Source organism: Caloenas nicobarica, chromosome 7 (genome assembly GCF_036013445.1).
Source record: "Caloenas nicobarica isolate bCalNic1 chromosome 7, bCalNic1.hap1, whole genome shotgun sequence".
NCBI classification, from domain to species: domain Eukaryota; kingdom Metazoa; phylum Chordata; class Aves; order Columbiformes; family Columbidae; genus Caloenas; species Caloenas nicobarica.
The window spans coordinates 25,942,954-25,960,580 of NC_088251.1; the positions used below are offsets into that span (position 1 = coordinate 25,942,954).

General features: G+C 48.4%; 2 protein-coding genes across 2 annotated transcripts in view; both read right to left on the reverse strand.

Annotated features, from left to right (window-relative positions):
* The window catches only part of CHAT (choline O-acetyltransferase), a 28,781-nt gene extending 28,112 nt beyond the window's left edge, over window positions 1-669 (reverse strand). Inside the window, exon 1 of the mRNA XM_065639337.1 lies at window positions 607-669. Within this exon, the coding sequence (XP_065495409.1) occupies window positions 607-669 (63 nt within the window). The remainder of the gene's footprint in view (window positions 1-606) is intronic.
* A 5,312-nt stretch (window positions 670-5,981) lies between these two features.
* SLC18A3 (solute carrier family 18 member A3) lies at window positions 5,982-7,574 on the reverse strand. Its single transcript, XM_065639450.1, has one exon. It carries the CDS (start codon window positions 7,572-7,574, stop codon window positions 5,982-5,984), a length of 1,593 nt encoding a protein of 530 aa, XP_065495522.1.
* Window positions 7,575-17,627: the final 10,053 nt, after the last annotated feature.

Genomic DNA, 17,627 nt, shown 5'->3' on the forward strand with positions numbered 1-17,627 from the left:
TCTAGCCTGTAATGCACTCTGGGTGTCAGAAATAAAAGAATGGTAATTCTACAGTTTCAAGCTATGTTTAGTCAGGGCATATCTCTTCTGTCATTGATTTCTTGGTCAGTGGAAATAGATGTGCCAAATTTTGATACCTGGCTTTGGCCCTATCTTTCTGGGTACAGTTACTGTGCAGTTCATGACTCTGCTTAGGAAAAAAGCTTTAAACTCAAGGGTTTGACTATTTATAGGCATACACATCTGGCATCTTTAAAACCCACTTGAAAATGAATCATATGTGATAGTTTGATAATTCCAAACTATTAAGAAATAATTACATGACATCCCTGACTGTGTAGTACTGCATCTGCTGTTGTGTAATAGTATTTTCCTTATTGGAATTCTTCACAGGATGTTGGGAGGAAGAGTGGTTTTGGATAGGAGAAGCACTAATGTTAGGTAAAAGTTCCTGACTGTAAACTTCTGCAGGATAACTAGTGTTCCCTGAAGTGAAGAAATCAGCTCTCGAACAGAGCTTGGTTTACAATTATTAATTTACAGCATTAAAAGCTGTTAAGTCATCTATCTTCAACCTTTTTTTTTTCCCCAGAAATAATTACTTACTGTCTCATCTTTACTGCATGTATCTTTCTCTTTCTTCTGCATGTTTTTTTCTAGGACAGGCATTCCTGCATTTCTTTCAATATCTGTTGTTGAGGACAGAAATTGAAGCCACTTGGGGACACTTACGAAGCCTCACGCCTCAGTTCTGGAAACAGAAAAGATTTAAAGTCCAGTCAGTACCCATTATTTATAATCAAAATGTACATGGGGAGTATTCCCTGCACAAGCATACACAGAAGCTTCAGAATGCAAAACTGAAGAGAAATAGAAGTACAACATTCAAAAGTAGCTGAACTGAGCCCTGTGGAGATTGCTCTGACATTGTTTGTCACATTTTGCTATAAATTTCTTTATCCAGAACTATCTGATGCACATAAATGGTCCCTTCTCAGCGTGGTTTATTTTGTCACTCTAATTTACTTTGCAATGCATTGTGCCATGATCTACATGCTTTGTTAGCTGGAGGAAAGAGGTGACTTTTCTTTGAATGTATTTATATTGACACTGGCAATAGTAAGGTTGCAGTTTTCTGTCTAAGGGTCTTATATGTCCTGTCTTTACCATTTGATATGAAAGCACTGCAGTCTTTAAATCTATTTGTCACTGCATGGTTCCATGGACACAGTGAGATGCTGTCATCTCCGCTTTAAAGATGTGGAAGCTGTGGAAAGGAGCTTGATGGAGATGTGCCTTTGTCCCCCGCAGGCTACAAGCTTTCAGGGTGCCAGTGCTTTGGGGCATAGCTCTGGGCTGGGGACCTTGTGAGCCTGCCTAGGCTGGCAGGCTGTCTGTGGGAGGACTGGGAGGGGTGGCATACACCGCATTGGAGCAGCTTTGCACAGTCTTTCCAAATAGCATATACCTATCCAGGGAGATGGCTTAACCTGCCAAAAGTCACAGAATTCATCTGTGACAGAGCAAATACTTCCACTTGTGTCTCTCTGGTATTGTGCTTGTCCTGGTTTTCACTTCTAAAGATGCCTCTTCTTCCTTTTCTGTACAAGAATAAGCTACATGGTGCACATATTTCTTCTGATATAATACTGCCCACACCAAGAAACTGTCTTTTGATTACAGTTCTATGTGTTCAGTCAGGTCTTGATGGATCACAGGTGTGTTTGTTGTGTTTTGTTGTTGGTGGTTTTTTTTTTTTAATTTTTATTACCTTGCACTGTGTGTATGCAAAATACGAAAGACAACGTGTGCTGACTAGGTTGAAAAGAATGTCGTGTTTCCTTTCTGAAACCCTTGGGACTATACATTCAGTGCCACTGAATATTTCTACAACAGCTTTTAAAAATGATTTGGATAAAAACCTACAGTGTATGAAAGTGAGATGAAGAGTTTTGGTTAGCAATGGGCAGGGATGGCTGTGCATTAGTCCTCTCCTGAGGAATCAGCTTGGCTAGTCCAGCCTTGCAGATTCAGAGTGGCTCTGCCAATGCGTATGTGGTCACTGACACCCTGTGTCAACCCTGTCCTCTCCCTGTTCTGCACTGGCAGCCAGTGGGGCCATGTGCTGTGAAGTAGGTTGTATAAGATTGAGAGATGTCCCTGGGGCTCTGCAGTGAGCCACACAGCAAACTCATGTTGATCTGTCATCTGCTCATGATTTCAACCTGGGTGAGAAACGATTTCCCTCATGGAAAGGCCACATTAACCCGCTGTGCTGCTCTGCTCCCTCTCGTGTGCTACACAGGTCTCACCACTTAGCTGTGCATTCTATTCCTAGCAATAGATGTTCAAAGCACTACAAATAATGGACACATCTTGTAACTCTTGGAAGACTGTGGTTTGCCCAGTTGTTTGTGGACTGGCCTCAGCTCCCCACCTGTGTTCAAATACAGAGCAGCCATTTTGTGTTCAGAGCCCCTAAAGCTGTATTTCGCTAAAGGAAAAAAATCCTACTGGTGTTCTTCTAACTGAGACTTTCGGGTTTTTTTTCTTTCCTTATGTTTTTCATCAAACTGCAATATGGAGTCACATTGACTACAAGTCCATACTGGCTCTGTGTCTGTGGGAAATGCTACTGGTAACAGGCTCACATATCTGTAAAATGAGTGTGTTAAGGAGTTTGCGGGTAGTAGCCTGAACTGTGCTTTTTCTCTGTCATAGGGATGAACTGAGGCTTTGTCTCTGGTTTGAGTGCTGCCAGCTTAGTATCACGCCCAATCCTCTATTTGCTTAATAAAGGATGAGGAACCTGACACAAGAGAAAATCCTGCGGAAATTCAAGATGGTTCAACTTCAAAGTTGCTCACTTGGATGGGTGTGAGGTGCATTGTCAAAGTGAAGGAAAAAAAAATCTTAGCTCTTTTTATTTACAGCTGGCTTAGCTGAAGGGCTGGAGTGAGCAGCTTAGCAGGGTGGCTGCGAGTCACGGCAGGCTGGGGAGCCGAGTGGCCTTCCCCACAGTTCAAAGCAGCAGCTCAAATCCACAACAAAAAGCACTGATCTCTCTGTTAGCAGATAGCAGAGAAGGACTGAAATAAGCCCATGTGCTTATAGTTGAGTTCTGCATACATTGTGGACTCGGGAGGCAGCTTGCTGTGTGTAGCATTATTGAGGCACTGCACTCAGCCTCTATCTATTCATCCTCACTCTCAGTGTTATCGGGAAGAAAAGCTTAAAGTTCTTAGGAATCCGTGCTTAAAGTTAGGAGGAATGCATGCGTTATCAGGAACACATATGTGAAGTGTGCACTGCTGTGGCCGTTGACATGACGAGAGAAGCCAGCAGCTGCCCTGTCGCCTGCCCTGAGCTCCCCGCGGGCCGCAGCAGCCCCGGGGCCCGTCGGGGAGCGCTGACTCTTCGTCGGAGGCTGCCGGTGCGCCCCGAGACCTTCCCACGCCTCAGCCCCGGGGATCCCCATCCCTCCTGAACCGCTGTCGCAACGGGACCCGCGGGCGGCGACAGCGGGGCGGCCCCGTGGGAGTAGCCGGTGCCACGGAGTTTGGCGAGGGGAGCCCTCTCGGCTCTGCTCCGCGGGACCCGCCGCTCCCGCTCCCTCGCTCCCGGGCCCGCGGCTCCCAGTTCCCGGCACTTGCTGCCCCGCCCGCCCGTACCTGCTCGTCGGGGCGCTCCGGAGCGGCTCCGCGCGTCGCGGCGGCTCTGTCCAAGGTACCGCCGTCTACTCCGCGGCCAGGTCCCCTCTGGGCAGGGGCGTGAGGAGCGCGGCTCGTCCCCGCCGCCGACTGGCTCCTCCCCGCCCCTCGCCCCCGGCACCGCCCGACCTGGTCCTTCCCGCCCCTCCCGGTGCGCGCAACAGGCGCTGCCGCCCTTCCTCTGCGCCCAGGTCGCGCCAATGTTTTTCGGCCCCTTCGGCAGGCTGTGCCTGGCGGTAGCACCAGTGCCAGCTGTGCCCGAAGGGGCGGGAGGGAGGACTCCAGCAGATCCGGGCTCGCCCGCGCCCTTACTGCCGTCGGAGTCATCCGAGAGGCTCCCCCGCGGCGGCGGCAAGGGGAGCCCTTGAGGGTTACAGCTCTCGGTGACCCGTGTTGCTACGGGGATTGTCACTAGTGTCGAGCGGTGTCGCCGTGGGGCACCTGGCGCTCCTGAAAGCTCCGTGGTCGGACAGGGTGGGCGGCGCTGCCAGTGGGCTGCCGGCACCACGGCCGGGAAGGGCGGCAGCCGGCAACGGGGCGGCAGCAGTCCCAGGAGCGGCCCGTGCTCTGCGGGAGCTGCCTTGGAGCCGGCAGCGGCCCCGAGCCGGCGGCAGCAGCGGACCGTGTCGGGGCAGGAGCGGGGGTGGCCCCGGGGCGGCGGCGGGCCAGAGGAGGCGCCGCTGTTGCCGCTTCCCGCAAAGAGGGCCGTTGCGTTTTAGGGAAGCAGGACTCGGGTTCTGCCGCAGTGGCCATCGCTCCTTCGCCGAACCCGCCATGCTACAGCATCGGCGCGTTGTTTTCATGAGTTTTGCGCCGCCTGAGCAGCGACTCGGCCGCCTGGCCGGAGCTGCGGCGCGGCGGGGCCGCGCGTCCCGCGCAGCTCAGTAGGACCAACGAACGCCTTCTCCGCGTTTCGTTCGCGGTGCCCAGCTCCCCAGGGACGGGTGGAAGCCCTTTAATAGTTGCTGTGGCCGTTTATATAATTTTTCCTCCCACTTGAGATTTTAAGTCACTTATTTTGTTTCCTAATGAGCTAGGAATTTAAATAAACGATTTTATTTTATATCAAGATAAATTTATAGGGTAAATTATGCACGCTGATTCCATTGTGGTTGGATTGAAGGTTTCCACTTTTTCCAAAGGTTTGAATGAAGCACTTCGTGCATCTTTTGTTTCGTTTAATCCCTGTCGGCTACATATAGGTGTGCATGTTGCAATTGGGGTAGCATTCAGAACCAAGAAAGGCGGTTTCCAGTGTTGTGTCTCTAACTACTGGTAATGTAATATTCGAAAATTGAAATTCATGATGGTGAGAATTAAAATTAAATTTGCGTGAGACTATGAAGAGCTGTATTTAGGCGATCGATACCATGTTTGCAGTGCGACGTCGTTTGCTCGAATCCGTTAACATATGTTTTGAAGAATGAATGAGAACATTTTGTACTGGGGTTTTCTCCTGGGTGATTTTGGTAACCGATGAGGTTTGTGTTACGAGGAATCATTACTGTATGGGTTACACTGAGAATAACCAGCTCCCTCCCTCAAGCAGCCCTCAACAATGAAACAAAGGCAATCGATCCCCTTCAATTCTGTTTATTCAGATCATATTATTGTAGTTTGGACTTCAGTATAATACAGTATATTGCACTTACCGGAGAGCAGCACAAAAGAGAAAAAAAGTACAACAGTTTAGTTTATTTCCAAGGAAGAATAAGATGTTGTGATAGTTGTTGCTCTTCTTAAATATATGAAACCAACTGAAAATCTAAGTATATGTACACAAGATTTATGAAGTCCCTGAATATGCCATTCGAAATTATACACACTTTTTTGCTTTTCTTGTATTTTTTTTACGTAGATACACAGTATGTCACACACAGTTTCAGCTTGAGAAAACTTGGCACAATTATACCCCATCTATGAGGCTGTTGGTTTTTCTGTTTTGTGTTTGGTTTTGGTTTTTTGTTGTTGTTTTGGTGTTTTTTGAGGTTTTTTTTAATGCCCCCCCCCAGATTTATGCCAATGATTATTCAGATAATTTTCTTAAGTATTTGTCTCCCCATTCCCCACTGCCCCCACCTTGCCAGAATGCTGAAGGAAATACTAATTAAAAATAGTCTAGAAGAAGAAAGCCATTACATCATGACGAAGGTTAAACTGTATATATTGCACATTGGTACAGAAACATAATGCAATAATGCTTTTGTCCTCCCCTTTCCCTCTCCCCCACAGGCCACTCCTTGCTCCTGGGGCTGGGCCATGTCAGGGAACCTAACTGTACTCATAGTCTGATGAATCCTCCTCGGACACCCCTGTCAGGTCTCTGCGGTAGGAGTCCATGCCATTCTCTTCTGTTTCGCCCACTGGCCGGAGGCTTTTTCCCATGCCTTTGCGCTCCTCCATTTTGATGGTGTCATAGAGTCCCTTAGGTCCTTCTTCAAGGAGGATGTTCCTCTCTGAGTGAGAGGGTTTCATTTGGCAGACATTTTTGAGGAAGAGGAGGACAGGGGCGTAAAGCACGTTGGCGAGCCCCATGCCCAGGTTGAGCTGTGCAAAGCCCATGGTGTGCACAATCTGGCCAGCCACAATGGGTCCCAGGGCATATGCCACAGAGTAGGAGATGTCTGCGATGGCATAGACACTGCCGTAGACAGAGACGTGGCGCACGTCCACCAGGAAGGCCAGAGTGGGCAGCAGGGCTGTGTCCACCAGGGCGATGCCGAAGCAGATGCCGCAGAGGGGAACGATGACCTGCCCAAAATTCTTGCAGGCTGGTACTAGGCAGGAGCTGGCGCCGATGATGGCCATGCCCAGGGCGCCGTAAAACCATTGGAGGTGGGGGTATGCGGCGGCTAGCCGGACAGTGACGTAGACACCCAGCACGTGGGGGAAGAAGGCGGGCAGCCAGGTGAGGCCCACCTCCCACTCACTGGCCCCCATGGACTCCTTCATCCAGTTGGCGATGGTGGGCTCCAGGAAGGCCAGGGGGATGTTGCAGGTGGCCAGGGCCCCTGCCACCACAGCGATGTAGGGGTCGATCATTAGGCGGTGGATGGGGGTGCCGATGGGCATGTTGGCCCGTGCCCCGGTGGCGCATGGTGGCGCCAGGGCCAGCAGCAGCAGCCCGTCGAGGAGGCAGACACAGGCCAGCACCAGAAAGGGCACCCGCTTGCCGGCGAACTCGTAGAGGACGCCGCCGAAGGGGGGTGCGGCCAGGCTGCCGAAGGAGATGCAGGCCAGCGCCGTGCCCAGGGCGCGGCTCCGCTCTGGCTCTTCGGCGTAGCGGTCGGCAATGAGGGCGATGCCGGCCGTGTCGGCGAAGGCCGAGCCCAGACCCTGCAGGCTGCGCGCGGCGAACAGCGTCGCGTAGTTCTCCGCGAAGGCGAAGGTGGCGGTGGAAAGGAACATAACGGCCAGCCCGGCCAGCAGCGGCGCCTCGTAGCCCACGCGGTCGATGAGTGTGCCGCTGAGCGGGTTCACCAGCAGCTGCAGCATGGCCTTGGAGGCGAACAGCACCCCGATCTGCACGTCTTCGTTGCCCCCCGTTGCCGGCGGGTACCGTGCCGGCAGGAGGCTCCGGTTGCCACCGCCGCTGCCGCTCTCGTTGCCCCCGGCGGGCGCGGACGGGCCGGCGGCGTTCCCCCCGCCCCGCATGGCCGCGATGTAGTCGGGGATGATGGGCACGATGACCATGTAGAGCATGTTGTCCAGCAGCAGCGCCACGCACACCACCACCAGCAGCAGCCGCCGCTGCCGCCGCGCCTCCCCCATCGCGGTACCCAGCCGCCGCCGCCGCTCGCCCACCGCCTCCGACAGCCGCGCCACGGCGGCCCGCGCCCGGTCCGCGCCCCCGGCCTCCGACATCATCGACATCGCCCTCAACGCCGCCGCCGCCCCGCCGCCGCCCGCATGGGGCACGGCGGGGGCGGCCCCGCCGCCTCCGCCGCTCGAGCCGCCGCCGCTCACCTCCCGGCGGCCGCCGCCAGCCCGTGCCGCCGCTCCGAGGCGGCTCGGAGGGGCCGGCCCTCCATCACCACACTAATAAGCGCCGCGCACGGAAACCCCACCCGCCCCCGCCACCGCGCCGGCCCCGCGCCCCCCCGCCGCCCGCCCGCCGCGCCCCGCCCCGCTGTACCGCGCTGGCGGCGACAGCGCTGCCCGGCCGCGGTGAGAAGGCTGCGGGGCGGGGGTGCTGCCGGTCCCTGCCTGCCACGGGGGTGTGCCTGTGGGGGCGGAAAGAGGGCCCCACCCCCAAGGCCGGGGCCCACCGGTAGCTTTCGCCGCCCCGACGGTGACGCTGCCCGCGGATCCCGGACGGCTCTGGAAGCGACCTCCGCTCCCCCAGCAGTCTCTCGGAGCCCTCGCTTTGTCGTTTCTCTCTGGGCCTGAGCGGCGCAAGGGCAGCGGACCGGGTCCGACGTGCGCCCTCCGGTGCTGCGGGTAGCGGTCCCCTGGCCTCGGGGGCTCTATGCCGTCATTGCTCCAGAGAAGCGGTCCGCAGTCCGTCTCGCCTGCGGCAGTCGGCGATAACCGGCTTAGCCCCTCTGCGGTGCGAGCCGCAAAGGCCTCCACTTCCCCCGCGCCGAGGCCGCAAGGAACCGTCGTCCCCGGCCGTCCTGTGCCTCTTCGGCGCAGCCCGGGCCCACTGGCTGCCGACGTCTAACCCGATTGCTACTCGCTGGGGCTGGCCGCCAACACCCGGCACAGCTTTGCGACATCCCCCCGACGGCGTAGCCGTCCTGGCAGGGCGCGCCCGGTGGAGCTCGGACTAACCGGCAGCGGGAATAGACAGCACCGGGCTAAGCCCTGCCCCTCCTCTCGGGGGGTGAGCCTTTCCCCCTCCCCCGCCCGGGGCAGTGCTCCCACCTAGGAAATCACTGAAGCTGCATTGGAACGCAGAGAGCAGCACAATAACCGTCTTCCTGCATGCGTGGGTGCACCTAACACTCAAATACCAGGGAAATAACCTTCAAGTGTGGTGGTATTACATACTTCCCTCATTTTGCCAATCAGTCCTGCAGCTGGAAGCCCTGCAGAGCAAGGGGCCTCATTCGGTGCAGAGACTTTGGTATTAGGAAGATACTCCTGGCATAAAGCAGAGGGTAAATATTACTGCTGTAGCAGAAATAACACGTGGCCTGATCTGAGGAGGATCTCTGCAGAAGGCTGTATGAAATCACTGGATCTCTCCACTGAACGGTTCCTGAGTAGATGTGAAGTTTGGGTGCCTTCATTTGCTTGTGTAGCTGGGCTTTCATGGCTGAAAGGGAGATGATTTATCTGTCAGTTGCTGTATCTTGCAAGAAAACTACCTAGATGGCCAGAAAGGCTCTAAGATGGATCCTTGCATTGAGTGGTATACAGATCCAATTGTGCTTACACAGAAGCGGAGTCTTCAAGCATGCTTAAAATAACAATACCCGTAGATATCCATATTGTCATTGTTGTCATTATTTGTTATTTGTTTACTACCCCACTGTAAACCTGCAGAAATACACCACTGACAATAGGTACAAAGCTCTTGACCTGGGACTCTAAATAAGCTAGTATCCAAAATACTTCAAAAGGTCATTTCAGAGTGTTATTGGAAGTGTCTGAGAGAAGAGTGTTATTGGAAGGGTACTGAGCTGAGAGCCATGGCTGCTGCTCCTGGCTGCATGTTTCAGGTTACTTGTCACCTGAGAGGTTGATTTAATTGTCAAAAAAACCCTTGAAAAGCCTATCCTCCTCTGTTTCCTCAAACAGACCCTGCCGTAGCAGCCTGAGAATGTGTTTCTGCAAGGGACTGTGGGCATAGGAGGAGCAGCTCGCAGGATGATAAGGAAACTCCTGAAGGATCTTGTTTGGAATGGATATCACGTTTGCAGTAAGCGGTAATGGGTTGGGGGCAGATATGGCTTTGGATCATTGCTGTGCTGCAGTCAGGAGTATTGGAATCTTGGCTCTTGCTTGATGAAGCACTTTATTTGATTAAAGTTTCCCTTTTAATCAGAGATATGGCCATTTCCCGTCTCTAAAATGGAATCTGGCTCTGGGGGTCATGTCTGGATAATAAAGGGACTGATTCTCTTGTCTCAGGGGAGCTGATATCGAATTTATTACCATCAAGGGAAAGCAGAATTATACTTGTAAAATGTTGCATAATAAATTTAGCCTTCTTAGTAAATCAAATCAGTGGATACCCTTATCTGCAAGAGATGCGTCATTGCTACGTGAGCTTCTTTGACTAGACAGAACTAATTGGGAGAAAATGTACCTTCAAATGTGGTCAAAGCTGATGGACCCACAGTAATTTAAAGTAAAAAAAGAAAATAGTCTCCCTGGTGTTTGGCTTAGAAACTTGTAATTGTATTTGAGAAGGGACTTCAGGGTGAGATGACTTTTAAAATTTTGTACTTTTATCCCAAAGCCCAGAAGATGTGACACTTATTTGGTTTGAGAGGAGGAATGCGGAGGAGGTAATGTACTTCATTTGTCCTCCAGTGCAGAACTTGCAGTTTTGGAAAGCTACTGCTAATGTCAAGGAGATGGGGAAGCTTTTAGGTCTGTATAAATAACAAAGCTGACTGTACCAGGACTTCTTACCACTTTCTTTGTTCTAGAGGCTGTAGCTGAATGAAAATGCAGCTCATGATGAGTGCTTTGCCAAAGAGAGGAATTTATTCTTGAGTCAAAAAAAATCCCAGGGCCCAGGAAGGGAAATTATGTTTAGGATCTTCAAGGTTTAAGAAATGACAGAAAATGCAGAACACACATATAAGCATATAAATCTACATGTCTGATGATGGTATCAGTTCAAGTTGTATGTGAGGGGAAAGTGGGGTTTAGTATGACCAGTCGGTCACACTCCCTTTAGTTTAAAAGAAAGACCTACCTACCTTGAGAATTTTGGAAAAATGAGAACAGTTTATCTCCAGACATCAAAACAAATATCCGAGTAGTTAAACAGAAAAAAATGACTTGTGTACAATATGCACTTGCTTGTCCTGCTACCTACTGAATTGATAGTCCTTGCACTTTGGAATGACAGTTGTTTTTGATGCTGTATCAGGGTGATTTTACAGTGAGAGAGAGAGAAGCAACAACTGCTGTGATGCACTCTGCCGTCAGGAATGGACTTAGTCATACATCCTTAGGAGTCTTCCACAGGATAAAAACTTTTTGTTGTGAGGAGCCCAAACACAATGAGTCAGAGAGTTAAAGTTCCTCATGTCTGCAAAATATTAATTTTCTTAATAGCTCAAGCACTTACAATAGAGAGGTTGTTGTCTTAAGGACATGGCAATACTTTTGAGCACTTAGTGCTAAACTAATAATGTGTTTCTTTTCTAATTTTAATTTCTGATTAAAAGACCTGCTAGTCTGATCCTGCCAAATAGGAGGGGCTCACCTAGTTTGACAAGCATGTTACAATCTTTAGAAGTGTGGTGGAGGAAAAGGAAGGAGACAGAAGGTAAAGTCCATTTTCAACAACTTAATTTCGAAAGCATTTTTGTGAACAAAATTATGGGGCTGTCAAACAGAAACCAATAAATTATTGCCATGAGTGGAATTATTGAGAAAACATTGGGCATTTTGCCTCAGCCATTAACATATTCCTGTATGTCAATGGTAGTTGAACTTCCTGCCCTTCCTGTTGGGCACTGAAATGTGTGTTCCCAAGACAGACAGACACCCAGATGCAGGCAGAGGCACACAAAGGCACACAAGAGCTGTGGAGAGCAGAGGAAAGGAGGAGTCTTGGCAGGGGCTGGCAAGTCCCAAGGCTGGTGGTGCCATGCGGTGGCACCGGGGGGAGGGCTTGGTGCTCCTGCTCCTGCTTCAGGTTCCTGCTGGGCAGCTCTGGTTGGCAGCACTGGCTGGACAAGCCTTAGCCCTTCCAGTCAACGGGGCTTTTGGTATTAATGGCCACCAGGTACAGCCTTCTGGAGAGACTGTGTCTGCTGTAATTCTCTTTTAAAACTTCATGGCCAATACAGGTGTGACGAAGGATGGGGACTGTACACGAAAATGTGCCGGTCCATTTCTGTAAAAACTGTGATAAATAAGCAAAACTTCTCTTTAAAAATGGTTGTCATAACTTCCTTTTTTTTTTCCCCCAGGAATGGTAAATGATTTTTTTTAACATTGCATTCATACTTCATACTGTTTCACTCTCTGGCAATAATGCTTAGAGAGAGAGAGAAATAGATGAGAAAGAGAAGTGAGAAAGTAATTTAAGGGTTTATGGGTAAGCCTATGTTAGCTCTAGTAATAGCTGATGTTCTCGTTAGTTGTAATAGACAGTTGTGCAGTTAGAGTTAAAAGAGAGCTATTATAGTATCTTCTAACTCTGAAAGTACAGGACGTTCTCTACAATAAAGTCATGTCCCTACTTCTAAATGGCTGAGTGAATGGTGTTTCCACTTCTGCCCTTGGAGCACGCTTAGCTGTCCAATAAAATTCACAGCTTGAGTAGTCTCCTAATGCTCAGTTTGAAAATTCTCTTCCTGTTTTGTTCCCGCTATGCCTATATCTATTGTGTGTGTCACCTTAAGCCACATTTGTCTCTTCTTTACATCCTACAAACATTGGCTCTGTCAGTCCCAGACTAGATGAGGACTACAAATGGTGTCCATCTTTGAGATGGAAGAAGCAGCTGTAAGATCTGGGAAGATCCTGCTCCTCCCAATGACTGCTTCTTTTCCTAGTAATTTTACATATTTTTTGTCCTATTGTGTCTTTCTTTGCTCTTTTGAGGAAGCCTATCAAAATGTTCTCCAACCAACCATAAAAATATTGGCGCTTTTTTTTTTTCCCAAAGGTATGCTGTTTTTCAGCTCTTCAATTGTAAAAATGCAGAATATATCCTTGCTCCAAAAATCCTCAAGTTAATGCATGCACTCATTTCTGATCCAATTTTGCAGGGAGCAGGAAATGAAGAAATGTTTTGATGCTACTGATTCTTAACATGCTTCTCCACTAGCGACTCACATCTGCTCACCTTTTGGGGCTTTGCTGTAGCCCGCATCAATTCCTCATTAGCTCCTCATTGCTTAACAGCCTCTCAGAACTAAGACAGCAGGAAACGCATCTTCCACACACTCACAAATAGTTTCAGTGGCTTGAAAAGCAGTATCAGATTGGCAATCTGATTTGCTGACAGTTTAAATGTAGGTTTCTATCATGCTGGGCATTCTTCTCGTGCTGGTTACAGAAGAAGGATATTTCAAATAACCTGTTGGATATTTTGGTTTGGTAATCTGTAAAGTGATCAACATTGTCCCAAGCAGAATGGATTGAATATGAATATGTTATGTAAACAGGGAGACAAATCTCTTGGCAAAGAATTAAAAGTGTGTTTGCAGGATATATTGTATGTGACATATCCCAGTGACAGGATACCAGTTATCTTGTATCTTCATAGTATTTAAGTGAAATTTCACTGTCAAGGAAAGCTCTGGCATCTGGCAATTTTGTAATGCCTTTCTACAAAATTATTGCAAAGGAGACAATTTTGAGTAAAATATGAAATAGACATTAGTGTCTGGAAACAACACAGTATTGTAGTGGATCCTGCTTTTCCACGATACTTACAAAAGTCAGAAAAGATAAACCTAGATAAACTACTCAGTACCTTAGATATTTGCTCATGTGCATACATTATAGGCATATTAGGTGTGGCTGTGGCAGAATTTATCACAGGTCTTGCCCATCTCATTGTATTATTTTGTTCATAAGAAGTTACATTTCCGTAGCTTTCAACCTTTGCCTTAACATTTTGAATCACTGTGGCATTTCAGACTATTGAAAACACTTGAGAAAAGGGGGAGAAAATGCTCCTTTTTGCAGCATAGATAATCAGTGGAGATCCAAGTCACCTTGTAGATATTTGCAGGTGTGTAGGGTTAGTATCCTCACAAACTTGGGAAGGGACATTAGGTGTGCGTCAGGGCTGGTTCCTCAAGAAGTTATAAGGCTCAGTCTTATGTTGCTAGGGAAGATGGGCTCAGGATATAGGCGAGATCAGTCTTGGGATGGAAGAAAGCAGTGTTGGTTTGAAGCTGCTGTTGAAGTGAAGGTCTGGGGTATATCATGGGTAGAGGCAGAAGAGTGAAGATAGTAATTTCCTAGTGCTTTTTGTCACTTGGAGTATCTGCTGAGGTCTCTGTTGTAAGTGCTGCTTCAGAGCAGCCTATAGTCTGTGTGGCCCTTGTCATCTGGGAGCTCTTCTTAGCAAGGGACAAAGGGCAGTGGCTCCTACTGGTGCTTTTAGAACTATCAAAGCAGCCTTTGGTATTTTTTGAGTAGAATTGAATAATGACCCATAGTTAATAATACATTAGATAAATTTTCTTTGGTCTTGGTTCATGGATTGCCTGAAGGTACTTTTAGAGTTGTCTCACTTACTTTGTTTGAAAATGTTGTGAGTTGCTCTCAGCATGAAGGTTGTTCTCTGAGAACTTGCTGTAAGTACGAGATACCTGACATTAGAAACCCGGGCTGCACTGAGTGGCTGTCAGGGGCCATGAACCTCCCATTGCCTCCCTGCCTGGGCTGGAAGTATGTGGGGTTAGTGCCAGTTTCCCTTCTCCTTCCTGATGTCTCATCCTTAGCATGTCTATGCTGACGTAGGGCTTTGGGAAATCTTTCTTGGGGTTGATGCTTCTGGAGACCCTTGCCGGGCAAGCACTGGACTTGGCAGTGGAGTGGCAGGCAGTGCTGGCCAGCCAGCCTGGCCAATACTGTGGGGATGTACCCTGCTCCCTGCTCAGGGCTGCAAGGCTGCTGCTATCAGGCTCCAGCCTGCTCAGCTCAGATGGAGAGGCATTGCTGACTGTGGCCTGACTGCAGAAAAAGTCCAGTAAGAAAACTGTGGAAGGGCAGGTGTATCGTTGTTACTTAGTTCTGGAAGTGTCTCCCTGCTTCGACTGTGTGAATGTTTCTTTTCTTCAAAGCCTCTGCTGCTGCCATCAATTTGATCACTTTTAGGCCTTGTTGTATTTGTTCTTCTCTTATCATTGTTACATCCAGATCAGTTTCCCCTCTGCTGTATTTAAAGGGTCCAAGATGGGTCTGGAACTCAGTTTAAGAGATCATTTCTACAATTTTTAATAATTTTTTATGTAAGTTCCTCCCCTCCCTGCCTTGAATCTGAAAAGAGTAGGCCGTAATTGGAATATGTTTCTTAAGAAGTTCTGCAATTTGTCAGCACATCCACTAACTTTGTGTTTAGAAATTGTACTGAAAGCTCTCTGGGGGATTTGCAAATCTTAGGAGATGAAGTCTGTTTGCTAACCAAGGCAGGACCAGCTGGGTAGCAGGAGGAGCACCTGAGAGAATCAGCTGAGAGAGCTCCTGCTCTGAGCCCTCTTGCTGGTAGGAAAATGCCTGGGATTTGCTGTCAAAATGTGATGGGACTGATTGTAATCCCAAAGAGTGGCTGGCTATGTAGGTTAGAGTCAGAATCAGAACTTCAGTTTTCTTTAGCAGTTTGGCACAGTGGATGTGTGTGTGGGCGTGGTGTTGTATTTTTTGTTTGTGGTTTTTTGTTTGTTTGTTTTGTGTTTATCTTTTATTTTATTTTTTGTTCCCAGAAGCACAAAGTTAGGGGCCAAGTTTTCTTTGACTTCCAGTGAGATGGTGGCAGCTGCATATGAACTTCATTCTTACTGACAGTATCTCATTGGTTTAATTTTGCATACGGCAACAGAATGAAAAGTACCTAGGATCTTCCCAGTGTCCTGTTTTTTTCCAAAGAATTTTCAAATATTTATTGGTACTCTGGAGAGCTCTGTTTTTCAACTATCTCCATAGTATCTGAACATTGTGTCTTCTGTGCATTGCATGACCCAAGCTGTATGTATGGAAAAGGCTATTCTACACAGGCTTCTGTGCTATGCCCATTACTTCAGTAAAAGGGAAATGCAGGGAACATGCAGCAGTGAGGTAAAGAATGTTGAAACATATGCTGTGAAGGGAAGTGCCTCTTTAAATGGAAACAAATGAGATTGCCTTTGAAGGGAACCCTTTACCTCCTAATGAGGTTTTAGGATTTCAATGGGCGCCAATAAGTTCCTAACAGTGAACTTTTAAAGAGATTTTCCATTCCTTGATTGCAGCTATATTTAAAGAAGATGGCACTTGAGAGCGGGAGGCAATGACCTTGCCTTACCCACAACAACAGTGGAAGCTGCTTGTTCTTAGTGTGGTGTAATTCTGTTCTTGCTGTGAGGCTGCCTTTGATTTCAAGGCAAAAGGCTAGAGCTCCCATACAGGAGACTGTTGTCCTGCATCTCTTACAGAGTGTGCGTTAACTGGAGAGCAGGCATCTGATTAACATCCCTAGTGCTATCGTAAATCAATCTGTGTATGCTTAAACAAATTACATCAGCCTAATGGGAAAAGATGTGGTGAGACAATTAAAAGAATTAACCCAGAGCAGGGGGGTCGATATCATGGGATAATCTGTTGCTGAAGTGTGACGACCAGGCACTGTGGTAGTTCTGGCAGCCAGTCTCTGCAGGAACCAAGCCCCAGTCTCTCTCGTGAGGAGGCTGGCACATTTTCAGAGGGTCTGGCAATGGGGCTCTGCGGCTTCCAAGTGCTTGAAGGCTGATGAAGTTTAATTATTTTTATTATTAATTTTTATTGCTCTGAGGTAGAGAGCAGCTGTGTGTGAATGAGTTTACATGTGTGTGTAAATAAGCCATCTCATGTTTCATGCCAGTGGAATCAGAGCATAAGCAATAGGGTGCAATCAATTTTAGTTATGTAATACTGTATAGGTAAGCTTTTCTTTTTACCCACTGACTCAATAAGTTTGTCTTGCAATATTGTTCTTATGCTTTAGTGAGTTGCTTACATCAAGCAAAGCAAATGGTTACCAATGGAAAACAGAAACTCAGACTTCTTATTAGATTTAGATTGCAGTGGTCATTATGGTGAATTTAATTACAAAAAAAAAGAGGGGAGGGGGGAAGTTTCTAAAAAAGAAATGGGTTTGTTTTCCTTAGCTCTTCCCGCCTCCGCCCCCCAACTTGTGAAAAGTCAAATTGATAATGTGTGTCTATCAGGCTTATACCCTTACAGCATGCATTGCAAGTTCCTATTAAAGTTCAGGAGTCCTTGAAAAATGAACCCATGTTTTCTCTAGCCAGTGTTCATTACCTGAATCCAGTTTAACCAAGCCCTGTGCAAGTTAATGAAAGCCTCTGATCCTCTATTTCCCCTGAGTCTGCTTGAGGTTTCCCTGGAAGATTTCTGTGAGGTGGAAAACAGTCATTGTAATGCCTCTGGGGCCAACAGAAATTTCCTCCTTTTCTGCCATTTCAATGTAAAGAAAGTCAAACTGCGTAGTGAAGCTCAGAGAGTTGTGAGAGTCTCTCTTACACAGGTATGTTTTGGAGAAAGACAAGAGCCAAAACATCAACAGCTGGTGCAAAAGGACACTCTCAGCATTGTGGTTGTGTACTTGACACTCTTTTTTGCTGCAGCTCTGTTATCTTCCTCAGGCGGAGAAACCTGTACTTGCAGGTCACCTTCTTTTCAGCTTATACCCAAGCAGCAACAGCCAAGCACTATTTGGGCCATAATGGGTGATGTCATGGACACCTTCCTAGAGGTGGGGGAGGAACTCCACCATGTATCTCTGAGTATGTGAGGTTGACCTTGTGAGTCCACCAAACCACCAAAGCCTAAAGGGCGAGTTTAAAATGTTGTCAGTGTTGCCAAGAAACTAAATTATCAGCTGTCTGATCCTTTGTCTGTTAAGCGCTTCCCTAGCAAATCAGCTAGTGCTGGACTTGCTTTGCTGCTGCTGCATTACTGGGCAAGCAGTGAAGCAGCTAAGGGTGCAGTGTTCTCCATTTCCAGAGAGGCCATGGCCATGGTTGTGAGGGAGCTGCCGTCTGGTGCTGCCCCAGGGGCTGGGGTGCT